Source organism: Lissotriton vulgaris, chromosome 9 (genome assembly GCF_964263255.1).
Source record: "Lissotriton vulgaris chromosome 9, aLisVul1.2, whole genome shotgun sequence".
NCBI classification, from domain to species: domain Eukaryota; kingdom Metazoa; phylum Chordata; class Amphibia; order Caudata; family Salamandridae; genus Lissotriton; species Lissotriton vulgaris.
In genome coordinates, this window is record NC_141697.1 from 372263489 (window position 1) to 372279335 (window position 15847).

At 42.8% G+C, this 15847-nt stretch overlaps 1 protein-coding gene across 1 annotated transcript in view; it reads right to left on the bottom strand.

Moving 5' to 3' along the window:
* Positions 1-15847, bottom strand: part of AK7 (adenylate kinase 7) — a 404956-nt gene that overhangs the window by 186280 nt on the left and 202829 nt on the right. The window contains exon 5 of the mRNA XM_086937746.1: positions 8810-8920. Within this exon, the coding sequence (XP_086793872.1) occupies positions 8810-8920 (111 nt within the window). The remainder of the gene's footprint in view (positions 1-8809; positions 8921-15847) is intronic.

Here is a 15847-nt window from a genome sequence, read left to right on the forward strand (position 1 = left end):
TGGGAGAGAAAGCCTTGCAGAAGTGAAAAATTAATTTAAGAGTATTTCACTATCAGGACATGTAAAGCTTAAAAGCACTTGTCCAACTTTTTAAATACACACCACCCTGCCATGGGCTGCCTTAGGGGTGCCTTATATGTAATAAAAAGCAGGGGTTGGGCCTGTCAAGTAGGTTAACTTGCCAGGTCGAGAAGGCACTTTAAAACTGCACACACAGGCTCTGTAGTGTCAAGCCTGTGACATGTTTAAAGGGCTACTTAAGTGGGTGGCACGAGCTGTGGTGCAGGCCCACTAGTAGCAATTAATTTACAGGCCCTGGGCACATGTAGTGCACTTTACTAGGGACTTATAGGAAAATTAAATATTTAAATTTTGGGTAAGCCAGTGTTACCATGTTTTAGGCTTTAGAGCACATGCACTTTAGCACTGGTTAGCAGTGATAAAGTGCCCAATTTATCAAAGCCAGCAAAAACAAAGTCAACAACAACAACAGCAAAACAGGGGGTCTGAAGGCACAATATCAAGGGAAACCATGCCAAGGATGCCAGGTCTAATACATTTTGATTTGGGGTCACAAACCCATTATCCAGATTCACAGATTTAGCACTTTCCAATGTAAACCATACTTACTGGGGTGTAAAATCATCCACTATGTCAGGTTTTCCATGTTAGTACGTATAAGATTTGAGTATCAACATGGGTGTGGGAGTGTGTCAGGAAAACAGTGGTGAACACCCACAAAGTCAAAACTTTGTTAGGTAAATGGGAACTTTGCCAAGGCTTATCACAGTCAGGTGTACCTTGGTGCCAGTGGCACAGTGAGCACGGGACCCATGTCTGGGCATACTGTTACCACTTAGGGTGGTACATCAAATAAACAAAAGGTGAAGTGACAGCAATTTGTCTTACCACTGGTGATCACTTGGGGAAGCATTCCAATCCATTGTTTTTTGCCCACCAAGTGACCCATTCCTGTCTCAGTTGCCACATAATGGATCCCTCTTGGCTCTCTGGTGGGGTGACAGCGGGGAGAGAGAGAGAGAGAGAGCTTCAGCCCCTGATGCCAAACTATGAGCAGATGGAGAGCTTCAGCTGGCACCTCTCAACATCTTAGATTGTGAGGAGCTCTAGCATATATGTGTAATGGGTTGAGGCCTGAAGCGTAGAGGTCAGGGTTTGATAGGCCATGAGTGCCGGGTTCAGGCTGGGGGAAGCATGGATAGGAGAAGATAAGAAGTGGTGAAGGTTGCAATGCTCAAAGACACAACTGCAACTTTGTATTCTCTCTCCCACAGATTTTGTCTCTTCTTACTAGCTGCCTGTCTGAAGGATCATCCAATCAGCCAATGAGAGGAGGAAGTGCCACTTTGGAGACTTTGCTGATGGGCCATCAGGACTGAGGGTGAGATATTGGGACGCCTTGAGCTTAGGAAACACTGCCACCTTTGGAAGTGCCTCACTGCCCTCACCACTACTTGACAGATACACTGGGTATGTAAGACTGGGGCATAATTGAGAGAGGCAGTGGGTGTTAGAAATTAGGTTTCTAGTTGGCTATGTTATATACCATGGCCAGGCAGAAACCCACCACTCTAATCAGGGTAAGCTAGATACACAAAAAAGATAACCTCTGCTCACCCCATGGTAGCTTGGCGCAGAGCAGGCAGGCTTATCAACAGAGGCAATGTGTAAAGTATTTGTGCAACACACTAACACACACAGTAATACAATGAATACACCACAAAAGGATTTCACACATCTTTATAAAAATAGTGTACTGTTTTATCAATAAATCAAGACCAAAATGATAAAAATATCATGAATACTTTTCGAGATATGTGCATTAAAAATCGTAAAAGTAGAATATAATATTCAGGCCTCTTCTTCTATTTAATTATTTGCAGGCGGTCACACTGGACCAAGGAGAAACAAGAAAATCTGTAAGTGGATCCTTCACAGAGGCTGATGCCCGGTATCACGATCAAATGGTGTCTCACAAAGCCCGGGGGCGCTGGAAGGGGGATCAGTGGGCCACTCAGGCTACGTCCTGGCATAGGGGAGCCAGCTGCGAGAAGGCACAATTCAGCTGAGCACATCCCTCAGGTTCCACAGGATCATAGTACCTGGCGGTGGGCTGCTGTTGATGCACGGGGGCCCACAGCACTCGGGACACATAATGAATCCAATGAAAGGTGTGTCAGCAGGCCCCGTGAGCAGGGCCCACATCGTCATGCTGTCCTTTCTCCGAGTTAACAGCGGCAACCAAAGTCAGGAGCACTGTGTGGCTCTGGCGTGCGCCGAGGGCTGACGTGCCTTGCACTTCTGACCACACCCCTGGACACCAGAGCAACGCGACACGATTGAGCCGAGCTGAAAGACACTGCAGCCACTGGGGGTTCCAAATGCAAAGAGAACAATTGATGGACAGAATGCAGAACAATGTCATACATTCACCCCACTGGGGGTGCAGCAGGGATTTGGATCTGACAGTTGCAGAGCGAGTCGGAATTACTGCAGCGCTGATTCTGAGCAAAATAAGAGCAAGATAAAAGCAATCTCTCTATCCATAACAGAGCTGTAGTGAAAAACGAATGTGGGTGTTTGCCACTACCAGGACTTGTTGAACATGCAGGTACATGTCCTGCGTGTTGCTTACCTGGCACCCTGCTCTTAGGATAACTTAGGGCCTACCTTATGGGTGACTCGTATGTAATAAAAGGGAAGTTTAAGGCTTGGCAAGAGGTTTTAAATGGCATGTCAAGTGGCAGTAAACAGCGCACAAAGTCCCTACGATGGCAGGTCTGAGACAGGTTTGAAAGGCTACTTATGTGGGTGGCACAGTGAGTGCTGCAGGCCCTGAGTAAATGGTATACCACTTTACAAGTGACTTACTGATTCAACAAATATCCAATCAGGTATACACAAATTATATGCATGTTTAGGAGAGAAGAACATGCACTTTAGCACTTTAGCATTGGTCAGCTATGCTAAAGTGCTCAGAGTCCTAGAGTCAACAAAAACAAGGTCAGAAAAAACGGAGGGGGAAGGCAAAAAGTTTGGGGTAACCGTGGAAAAAGGGCCATTTCCAACAGTGTGTGTATGTGTGCAGCGCATGCGTGTATGTGTGTGCGTCTGTGTATAGATTTTTATTTTTTATTAGTACATTATATATATATAGAGCTACTTGGACGCAGGCAGAGTTCCGAGGGGACTACGAATTTTACTGGCTCCCAGCTATGAACAGCCCAATCCGGAGCTAATGAAAAAGTGGGCGCAGAAAAACCTTGACTCGTCCAGAGAACTGGTAATTCTACTTGTCAAGTATGCAGAAATTGATCGTATCGAATTGCAAAAAAAGGTGGTAACTTTAACCGACGAAATTGCACAAATGGGGACGCCTGAGGAAATAAATAAGCTTAATGCGGAAATGACAACACGCCTTAGAAAGGAAGAAGAAAAAATCAAGACACGCAAAGCTTTTAAATTCCAGCGTGATCTTGCAGATTACGAATGCGGGCGCATTTTCACCTTTGCCCGCAAATTTGACTCTATTAAAACTGGCAAACCCATGGGGAGAAATAAAAGCAAAGCGCAAGCAGGTACATCGAATGCCTCAAATGAATCTACGCTCTCAGATTTCAGCTCTGCCGCAGAAAGTGACAACGAAGGTAACACCACTAGAACAGCACCTACCGACCCCAAGGCAATTCCGTCTCCAGGGGATGAAATTATTTTTTTATCCATGGACCGACTATCAACCCTGCGGCCCCGGAATCGGCAGACACAAGCCGCCAACGGAGAAACTACAAACGCGGCCAAAGGCGGAAAGCAAGGAAACGCGCCAGCAAACAACAACTACAGGGGCAAGGGAAAAGGTCGTTGGAACCGCCAGTAATGGCACGAAATAATTGCAATTCGACAGTTTTCAATGACCGCAACACAGAAGAAAACTCCAATAGCTCTTCAGAAAAAACGGTCATTAATTTAACTGAGACAGCTCTAACCAAAGCTGAAATACAAATCTTATCTTTAGGACTTTCTTTCTGCAAAGAATCCAATTTTGATTACGCCACCACTCGCATGGATGTGTATCAATTCATTCGCAAACTCAAATTGCGCAAATTTCACACCATCAATCAATCGAAAAAACTTGATAATGACAATGCTGTTCAGATAGAAAGCCAGGTGCCTACTGGGACTCCTCCATTTACAGAGTTACCATCAACTTTGCTCACCATACTAACAGATCTTCACGCTCAAAACCGCACTGAATTTTCTCAACCATCTTCATGCAGCCAAACTCCTAGGCAAGCCTTCAAAGCGATCGTTGCTACTCCTTTTAAGAACAAATCTAAGTTCAATCCCATCTTGCCACGAGATGGAATCGACATTTACAATGAAAATGTAATTAATGAACTTAAAAAACTGAATTACAAAACATGAGCCATGAAAAATAAAACATCCAGGCACAACAGAATGTATGACAATGGCAATGTAGTACTATGGGATAAAAACCAATACATGACTGAAGCCATGTCCCAATTGAACGATCGCAAATGTTACAAAATTAGCAGTGCTTCAGCAGTCAAAGAGACTTCTAATTCATTTTATTTGAAACTTTTGGCTTGGAAAAGTGCTGGTTTAATTACAAAGGAGGAATATTTGTACATGAAAATTGATTATCCCACCATCCCCAACATTTATTTCATACCCAAAGTTCATAAAGACCCTTTGCATCCGCCGGGAAGGCCCATCATTTCCGGCAGGAATAGTTTGTTGGAACATACCTCAAACTACATTGACTTTTTTTTACAGGACTGTGTGACTGGATTGGCCTCCTACCTAAGAGGCACTAGTGATTTTCTTGATAAAATCAAGGACTTTGTTTGGGACCCTGGGTTTCTTTTACTTACTTTGGATGTATCATCCCTTTACACCTGCATAGACCACAAGGATGGTATAAGAGCCTTGGATTATTTTCTCACCAAGAACAGACCCACTTCCACTGAACACAGCAACATGCTGCTAGATATGGTGACTTTCTGTTTACATCATAATATGTTCACCTTCAATCAAACCTTCTACCAGCAAATGAGGGGGGGTGGCAATGGGGGCCAGCTTCTCCCCCAGCTATGCCTGTATTTTTATGGGCTGGTGGGAGGAGCTGGTCCTAAAAGGTACTCTTGGTGAGTGGTATCACAAACATGTCAAAATGTATTATAGGTACATTGATGACCTTATCTTTGTCTGGAATGGCACTAGAGAAGAGGCCCAGGAGTGGGTTAACCTCTTGAATACCAACAATATCAATTTGGATTTCACCTATACCATGAGCCATACTAACATTCATTTTCTAGACATAGAATTATACATTTCTGACAATATGTTGGAAACCAAGCTCTACAGAAAGGAGACAGCTGGTAATTCTATTTTACATTACACCAGTTTCCATCCTAAACACCTCATTCGCAGCATCCCCTATGGGGAAATGCTGCGAATAAAAAGGATTTGCAGCAACTCAAACAATTTGGAGATGGCACAAAATGAATGTAAGGAAAGATTCCTCGCCAGAGGATATCCTATCCACATCATTCAAACAGCCATCAACAAAACTGCGGAACTGAACAGAACCCTTCTCCTTGTTCCCAAAACCAAAATCCCACCCATATCTCAATCCATCAAATCACTAGACTCCAGTACGGTCAGACTTATCGTGCCCTATAGTACCCAAAAAGGCGCGATAAGTAAAATCATCAATCAAAATTGGGCCCTCATTCGTTCTGATCCAGTAATAGGCCAAACTATGCCAGCCAAGCCCAGTATTACTTACAAGAGAGCTATTTCTCTACACAGTAGCTTGGTATCCAACTGCCCTGAGATTACACCTTCCAAAGATTGGCTGAAAACCTCACGGGGTTTCATTAAATGTCATTCATGCAAAGCATGTACCTATGGTATCAACAAAACCAGTTACCGTACAGCATTCAGTTGTAAAGACATCAAAATTTCTAAATCCCTCCACTGCAAAACTGAGTACGCCATTTATATCTTGGAATGTACGTGTTCCTTACGGTACGTGGGAAGTACCAAACTACCAGCTAGCGTAAGGATATTGCAGCATATCAGGGCAATCACCAACTCTGATCCTACCTACCCCGTGGCGAGACATTTTCGGGAGGTCCACAATAATAACTTAATGGATCTCAAATATTATGTCATCGACACGATTCCAAAAACCAAACAGGGTGGTGATCGAGAACAAAAAATGCGTAAGTTGGAGACAAGGTACATCTTGAACTTCAACAGTAAAAGCCCTGGAGGTTTAAATAACACTGAAGACTTACATACATGTTTATAATTATAATTACATTACTGAGCCCTCCTGTGAGTAGCTATTTCCTTCCTTCTCCCCTCATTTTTGATAACTTGCCCCTTGTGTCCTTTTCCTCCTTGTTTTTCTTGTGACCAATTACTCACAGACCTAACTTCTTAGTCAGATCATCTTGTCAGGCGGCATGCAATAACTTCGAAAACCTAACTTCATTGGGCTTTTGTCCCTTGTGGCTGCCATTCCCTTCTCTAAATTCAAAACCCTCACACAGGGGTTTATTTTTAACATTTGCACTTTATTCACACTTCGCACCTAATGGCACTTTAACCAATATTTTCCCCCAACTACCATCTGTTTTTGATTATGGGTTTACTAAACACCCATGAGGGTTTTTCACAACATAGTATACTCGGGTATACCATAATTAAGCATTTATGCAAAAATTGTGTCATGACTTACAGGTTTCAACCATCGGGTCAAAATTCTTGTGTAAATATATGAAATGACTTTTTATGCTGAATTTATATATTTTTGTGTGAAAATAATTTTTAAGAATATATATTCATATATTTTTATATGCATATATTTACTTTTCTTGAACTCAACGTTGTGCAATTGTTTATGTATTTATACTGTCATTTATGCATTTAAGCTTTGAGTTTCTTTTCTTGCAAAATACGATGGTTATTAACCCTGGTCACTACATTTTTATCTTACTGAGATACTTTAAAATTCGAATCAGATGGCAAATGCGTTGCTTTTAAATTGCTTCATTTCTTGTAAAGCAACGCTTTCAGCAAAGGAAGGAAAAAAGTTGTATTTCACCTTTTTTTTATGTCTATCACTACCACAGTCACGTGCATAGGGTGCTAGCTGTCTTAATGGTCCATTCAATGCTTGAACGTTGTCATGTGATCAAGCCACTCCGGTGGTGAAACGCGTTATGGCTGACTAACGAGGAATAAACGCTACTTTCTGCACTCAACTTGGGCTCGTGTCTGCTTATCGGTGCATGCTGGAGACAACGCGCTGCATCTGATTCCCCGAAGCGGCTCTTGGGATATATATATATATATATATATATATATATATATATATATATATATATATATATATATATATATATCCATTTTGCGTATTTTCCTGCCACTTTCTGACGGCGAGGTTGCGCACCTCTTAAATCGCTTCTTTGATGTTTAGTTCAGAAAAACAATACGGGCCTAATTCCTTTTCAGCGTATGGTTAGTTTATTTCAAACAGCGAAAAACGCCCAACGCGTTTCGGGACAGCCGCTCCATGATCACGGGTTAAACAACGTTTGTTTCCACCATTACCACATAGTACACATCATTTCAAACATAGTGGTAGGACTACAATATCAGTCACATTACTTTGCAAACTGGCTTCCATTTTGGAATGGTCATTTCACCTCCTGCAATCACAATTCTTACATTTTTTATTAATGTCACATATTAGATTCATTATTTTAAGTTCCATCAAGGATAATTTCAACATTATTGCACATTAGATAATATTGTTTTCACGTAGTTTAGTTTTTATATGACAACATCCTAAAATATTTTTTAAGGTTTGCCTTTGGCTTGACTGTGAACCTGATCATTTTGAGTCCTGGGTTAATACCGAGTAGTAATTGCACACAAAGTAAGTAATTAACACCAATGGGTGTGGCATTTACTGGGTGCGCAACTGCCACACCATTCGGAGTTTCTGCCCTTTATAATTTGACAGCTATTGTGGTAAAACTATGTTCATCCTCCTCAGAGATGCACAATCTTGGAATGTGAGGTGTTAACTTGCATGGTTTGAAAACCTTGTGGGAAAACACTTGCTTGCGCAGTAAGTAATGCAGAACTCATGATCACAAATTTTGCGCAAACATGAGTTTGAGCTATTATCGGGATTTGTTAGCTACTCAAAATGAGGCAGTTTGATGAAAAATCCCAATCAACTATGGATTTTTGTGGGACGCAACACTGGCGTTCCCATGGAATCATTTAAAGTCACCCATGAATAATTTATGTACCCTCAGAACAGCACAATGATGACAATAGTACTGGAATTCCCAAGGTTTAATATCAGTCAATACTTGTTTTGATAAATATGTTAATTAATGTATTTTGTTCGACAAAGTTAGGAAAATCAATAGCTATAGAGTGTTAGTGCGCTGTATTACAAATTGCTAGATTAACTTTACGTAACACAACATAATTTCAAATTTAAAAGTGTTAGTTTGCCGTTTTCTGTTTTCAGTTCTCCATTCCAAAATTTTAAAATCGATGCCGCCATTCCAAGGAGTATATTGTACAAAGTCAGTCTCAAGTTACCTATGGATAGTTTGCATAAACATATTTATTTTCATTCTACAGAATATACACAAACTATCTCTATAATTTCACCCATTAGGACATCTGATATTTTATAATTTTTTGAATATTTTCTGTGCTGTTGATTACGTACAGTTTTTCCAAGTTTGATAACAATTTTTTCTACTGCCAGATGGTCTTTGAAATCAGGGTGAGCTTTCCTTCGCCGATAATCGTCTTCCGTGAATGGAATCTCTGAATCATCCTGTAAACCAGAAGAAGACAGAAGACTGAATTTGTTCTACAAATAGACATCGTTTTTTTTTAACAACAAATTTAATTTAGTTTATAACACCCAGTGGGCGAACCACAGTAAGCGGCATACAAACAAATGACGAAATGGAAATACAAAAGATACCAGGGAGGACCTCATCAGAAGATCTGCGAAACATTCGATCCAACATCCCCCCCCCACCCCCAACTCTGCACCGCACTTCCCACATGGAACAATAAATACATACACAATCACAAAAATATGTCCACAGCCAATGAGCACATTAGATTGGGGAGTCATTGATGATTAGTCTTTCAATAGGGTCTTGATTAGCTGGCTGTGAAAGGATGGATAGGTCAATAATCCGGTATTTAGCCCACTTGGCCCAAATCTTCCCATATTTCTGCGGGCAACCCCGTGCCTGAAACACTGCCACTTCAGCCGACATACATTTATCAAATAGACATAGTTTGATGACAAAAACTGCGAGTCCTTTCAGTTTGTTCTTTTCCACGTCTTACTAAAAGTGCATAAGTATTCATTTTTTTAAAACTGTTTTTATTTATTTTCAAAAGAGAATAGACTTGATTTAGGCATACCAGCATGGTAATATAGAAAATAAGATGAGATGGTATTGGCCATTGGTTACATTATTCAAATGTAACGAAGACGGTACACTTCTGCCAGTGGGTGCCAATTAAGGTCGTAACAAATTAATCTATACAACAGAAAAGAAGAAGAAACATAAAAAGGAAAGGAAAAAACACAGTTATAGGAAGTAACTGATTCCTCAGTGTAAAGAAGAAGAAGGTCGCTGATGGCAGATGGTTCTTAATGCATAAGTGGAGATGAGATAACTCCCAGGCTCCTAGGAGGGGCACCACTAGCATATTGAAACTTGAGGGGGTCCTTGCAAACTACATGGGTTGACTCCCTCCGGAGTCAGTTAGGAGCCCTAAGGCAGAGGTACTGTGCTGAGGTGGCCCCTTGTAGCTCAGGGGCCCAGGGGCCCAGGGGCTGCGGGGGCCTATGTTGGGCCCCGCGGGCCTATGTTACGCCACTCAGGGGCACTATACATTGTAGGGGGGACAAAAGGCAAGTAGATGCGAACTGGGCAGGTGAAGGGGAGGGGGGTGAAGGGGTCTGTGAAAGTCTTGTCTCCATTGTATTGCAGGCGCAAATGCGCCTGAAGGAGGTATGGGAGACGGGAGGAGGGGAAAAGGTCAAACACGCACGATTAATAGTTAGGGTGTAGGGGAGGGAAGGACTGATGTGCCTGAGCGTGAGTCTTGTGACTGAGCTGTGAGCGATAGTGAATAGGTGTGTAATGGTTGCCAAATGTCTTTCATTCTAAAGGGCATAAGGTAATTGGTCTTTTGGTCTACCCTTTCTCTATCAGCCTGGGGGGCGGCAGCCTGTAACTGATATTCGTGGACCTTCGGTCAGCTTTTGACCTGGTTCAGAGGGACAAGCTCTGGGTCATCTTAACTGAGATGGGTGCTCCGGCTTACTTATGCGAGCTCTTTAAGCGGCTGCACATGGGCACGCACGCAAGGGTGAGGTTTGGGAAGGGGGGGGGCACTGACTTCCCTTTTCCCAGTGGAAAGGGGAGTCAGGCAAGGATGTGTATTAGCGCCCACGCTCTTCTCCCTATTCCTCAATGGCCTTATTGCCCATTTACTGGGAGTGCACAATCTGGACTCCCCTTCACTAGCTGGTAGGAAAATCCCGGCGTTAATATTCGCCGACGATACTCTCCTATTGTCTAAAACGTTGGGGGGTATCCAGCGCACACTAGAAACATTCTCTAGCTTCTGTAAAATTAGGAACTTGGAAATCAATTTCGCCAAAACGAAATACATGGCGTTTAAATCGACCCATCCGAACTGTTCCCACCCGCATCTGGATGGGACGGCCCTTGATCGAGTTTCAACCTTTGAGTGTCTGAGGGTTACCCTTAATGATAAAATGGACTGGGGCTCGCAGATTGCCAAAGCCAACCTGAAACTCGCCCAGTCATCAGGCGGCATCCTAAAAGTCCATAGTGAATCTTCCCTCAAACTTACGGGACCGCCTGTAGAAATCTACAAGGCGCAGGCAAGAGGTGGCGCACTCTATGGTGCAGAACTCTGGGGGCATCTAAGTGTGGCCCCTCTTTCCCTTACTGAGAACAGTTTTATAAGACGCCTCCTGCGTCTTCCCCAGAGTACTCCGCTCGTCCCCTTGAGGTTGGACTTAGGCCTGGTGCCAATTCACGAGGTCGTTTCAAATCGTACCATGCTATATTGGAGACGGCTTTGGGCTACCCCGGAACTTGAGAGCTATAGGGAAGGCCTGCGGGATTTGCTAGCCAGAGGGGGTGTGGGCAGGATCCCTTGGTTGAAATACATCCAACGCCTCGTACAGAAACTGGGCAGCGGGGACCTGTGGTCCTCCCCAGAGGAGGCTTGCGGCTCGCTCCCTAGAAAAACATTGAGCATAGCGCTGAAAGAGTACGGTAGGGTTCTCTTATCATCAAATTCGTCCCTGGGCAGGCTCACTAATACCTTCCTAGAGATCAAGGCCCACCCTTCTTTTGAGAGATTCTTATATCAAATTCAGCCACCTTTGGCTAAGAAACTTTACCTCCAGTTTAGGCATGGCACATTTCCCCTAAGGGAAAACCACTGACAAGTGGTTAAAAACACCACTTCCCGCAAGTACTTGCAAATCATGTGAGGCTAGCAGAGAGACAGTTCTCCGCGTTCTGCTCTTCTGCCCCTCTTACTCTAGGGCAAGATCCGAATGGCTAATTCAGTGTTGTCGGTCTAGAGGCATAAGGGACTACTGAGAGGCCTTTAGACTCTTCAAATCAGATACGTCTTTTATGTTTGTTTTGCCACCTCAAAATTTCTTCTGTCGATGTGGTTCACAAGGTGCGCGACTCTAAAGGGTTTCAAAAATATATAATACGGGTGGCCCTCTTTCTACTTACTTTGCGTGGTGGGTTAGTTTGTAAACTGTGTACGATAGAGAGACACCAATGCTTGTTTTTAAACTCAAGTACTCTGCTTTCTGAGGTCTTCTTATGAACTTTTTTATATTTATTAACTTATTTGTACATAGTATTGTTGTATATGATGTGATATCTATGTCTTTTATATGGTTTTTAACCGATAATAAAAGCTTTTTCACTGACTGACTTTCTCTATCACAGCAAAACTCATCTTCAATAGTCCGACTCCTGTACCAAAGCTCCCAATGACGACTTTGTTTGTAGTCAGAGAAGCCTAGGTGGATATTGTGTATTTAAATAAAGAAAGAAGTGGTTGTCATCAATTAAGATCAAATGTAGTTATGGTTACCACCTAAAAATCGAAAGGGATCTATGGGGTCCTTAATATGCAATTGTACCCTAGGTGAGGAAGAGATGTAATGTTTTTTTATTCTTTACTTTCTGGGGTAAGTATATTAAACAGCTTTTTCTGGAGGACGAGGTCTAAAATAGATGGTAGACCTTCTTTCGGCTCTGTAACAATGGGCATTATGTACTGTCAGATCTACCAAAACATACTGGGCCTCCATGTGTCAACCGAGACGCTCTAAGGGCTGGAGAAAGTGGTCAGTTCCGCTGGGCCAACACCTTAGAAGAGCTTCCCATTTTAAATTAGATGGGAAAGTAGAAATTCCTGCCATAATAACAGTGCTCATAAAACCAACCTTGAAGCAGGCGCTAACATGAAGAACTGTTCAATTTATTTCAAACATTACACACATTGCTTGTGGTCTGCACTGTACAGCACACATACGATGTCTAGGCATAGGATTTTGTACGTGAAGAGTATGTTTCAGTACAAATTCCATTCAAAACAACACACCCTAGTCCAAAGCTTTTATGGGATGCTGGGTAGCCATTTATGCACCCTCTAGGCTGCTTTCTCTCCCATTCCCCCTTGCCCCCTTGCTCAAGGCAGCTCAGCAGCTTTGGTTGCTGCACTGTGTTGTAGTAAAAATATAAAATATGCTCCTTAGTGTGCCTGCCTGGCCTGCCTAGTCTTATTTCTCACACTCTCAGGCAGCTGGTGGCAACTAAAGTGAAAAGTAATATTTTTGTCATTACTCTCTCCTTATTTCATCTCACTTCTTCTACACTAACCATCTTTCTTAACCTCTTGATCTATCATTCTCTGTGTACCTTCATCCGCTCTAACTCAACTCTCTCGACTACATACCCAATATACCTCACTCAACTCCATCTTCCTCTAGCTCTTTCCTGTGGTTTCTCCCCTCAATCACTTTCATTGACTACATCTATACCTATCATTTTCTATTCTCTATCTCAACTCCCTATCTGTATCTTACTGCTCTTTTCCCGTCTGGAGTCACTGTATCGCTCCTCCACCTACTGTACGTCTCATCTCACATAGCCTCATCTCTAGCTTTAACTCACATTTCTCTCTCTCTTTCCATGCCTCCTTTACTTTACCTACTTCTACTTCTCTCTTTGCCCATTTTCCCCCTCACTATCCCATTTTCTCTCTTTCTCACACCTCCCTCTACCTCACCTCTTTCTACCCCACCATTCTCTCTCTGACTACCTAACTTCTCAATTCATCTTGCCATTAGTTCACTACCTCACCTGCCAGCCTCCCCTTTATCTCATTCTACTTCTGTTCTCTAAATATCTTATTCCTTTCCTACTACCCTTATTTCTCTACCTCTACCGCTTTGCCTCTCTCATCAACTCTTTTCCGTCTGTCTCTTTCTCTCTCATACAAACATATAACATTCCCTACCTCAACTATCTCTCTCAACCTCTTTCTTAGGAGATGTTTCAAACACGGGCCCCAATATATATTGCCCATGGTCCTACAAATCCTTAAGATGTCACTGTGTATCATACGATATTGGTCCTGCTCACACAGTCTCTCAGTGAGTAGCCGATATGACATGATGGGAGATAATATAATCTAGAAACCTCTGTGCAGAGAGGGTTTCCGGCTCATGTTTAGTGGCTGGGTGCACCTGATGTCTGTAGATGAGGGGCAGGAGAAATTTGCAACATTCCCATGGCATCATAGGGAGCCTCAGAAGCTTTTGGTTATGTTTATCTTTTTTGGAGGGAGCGTGGCTGGAGCTCAGAACAAACCCCCACCCAGTCTCCATGACCTCACCCCGTGTCTCATGAGAGTATTGGGTTTAAGGCCATGCCCTCTCCGCAGATCTGCCCATTTAATTCCCCTTCTCTTACATTGTGAGAATTATCTCAGAGTTGGCAAATCTGGTATGGTACTGTAGCATCTATATAGTGACTCATACCACGTTATTTGGGTGGCAAAGCATATTTCAAGAGGGGAAGCATTCAACACAATGGGGGACTGTGTGTGGTTGGCATGGTGTATTTGTTGTAATCAAAGTAAGAAATATATGTAAATCAGAGGCATCCAGTGTAGGTCAAGGGGGGCCTACACTTTGACAGATCCTCTATGTAAATACACACTATCATATGTAAAAATATGTGAATATCTTGACCATCTGGCTTGGAAAAAGCCCTCATAGACCTCTGTGTGACAGCACTAATTCAACAAGAGGTTTTAATAATTATATACAGCTGTTCTTGAATGATGAAGCTTGCGGGTATATGTTTTGTAATGGAGAATTAAGTTTGAATTGTCTATGTTGTCAACTAATGTAGTCATGTTACAAAGATGTTCCCTCATCTTCACTAGTAGAGTTCACTCCTCCATCTTCTTGCAAGGTCCTTCGTGTAATCTCTTAACCTGTCACTGTTAGTTCCAATCCTTAAAACAGATTTATTCAACTGAGAGTTGAAAATCTCTGGTCAGGCTGCTTTAAAGATATGTGTCTTGCTTGGCTAGCGAAGGAATGTGCCTCTACTCTCACCCCAGCCTTTCCTAGACAGTAAGGGGTTAATTAAGATGTTGGTCGGAAAACCTCCGACCGCTGGTCAGAGCCTTTCTGTCCGTCATCCCTGGTTTGACTTGCGATCGCCGCATTACAATTACGGCGTTCAAAATTCAAACCGACCGGTCAATCTGGCTGACTTCTGACGGGCTCGAGGAGCCCATCAGCCAGTCGGTAGGGCTGCATAATCACATGAGGAAGGTGTTTCCGCCTTTGGGATTATGATGGCACTTTCAGAGTGCAAATCCATGTCGGCCTTTCTGATATGGATTTGCTGTCAGAAAGTGCCTTTGGGGCCCCTAGCAGGGCCCCCTTGCCCCCTGGCCCTCCGGTTGGGGGTTTGGTGTTTCCCTGTAAATCCCTGCACCCTGTGGCACCCTGAGGTGCCTGACACACAATGCAGGGATTTACACAGGTTTTCTATGGGAGCTTATGCTACGGCCTGCTTACGGCTGCAGCACAAGCTCCCATAGAGAAATTGGAGTATGCGACTGCACCATGTGTGGTCGCATTGTAATTACGGTGTAGGGACCGCCAATCAGTGGTTGGTCGGTCCTGAGACCACAACTTGATGTCCACCCAACATCATAATCATGCCCTAAATGCTTCTTTTGAAACAGTTCTGGGTACCATTTAAATCAAAGGATCTATTGAGTTTCTTGTCAGTCAAGAAACAGTCAAATGGTTCAAATAGCCTTCAAGTACTGGATATAGAGGATTATCCTATGTCTTTTTGAAGACACAAAAACAGCAACATCTGTTCAGTTTAAAATCTAAGTTACACATTGAAGCCCCCTGGAAATTCCTTCTAATAAGCCCTACATAAAAAAGCCAATAAAGCATAAAAAAAACTTTAAGGTTGCTAATCGACTTTTTAGGACCAGAGCTAAAACACTTTACAAGTGTATATATATTGGACAGGATTAACAAAGTTGAATTGGATCTTCAGGTGTAACATGACTGAACAGCCAAAACTAAACAAAAGCTTAACCTTTTGTACCACTAGTAATGCAC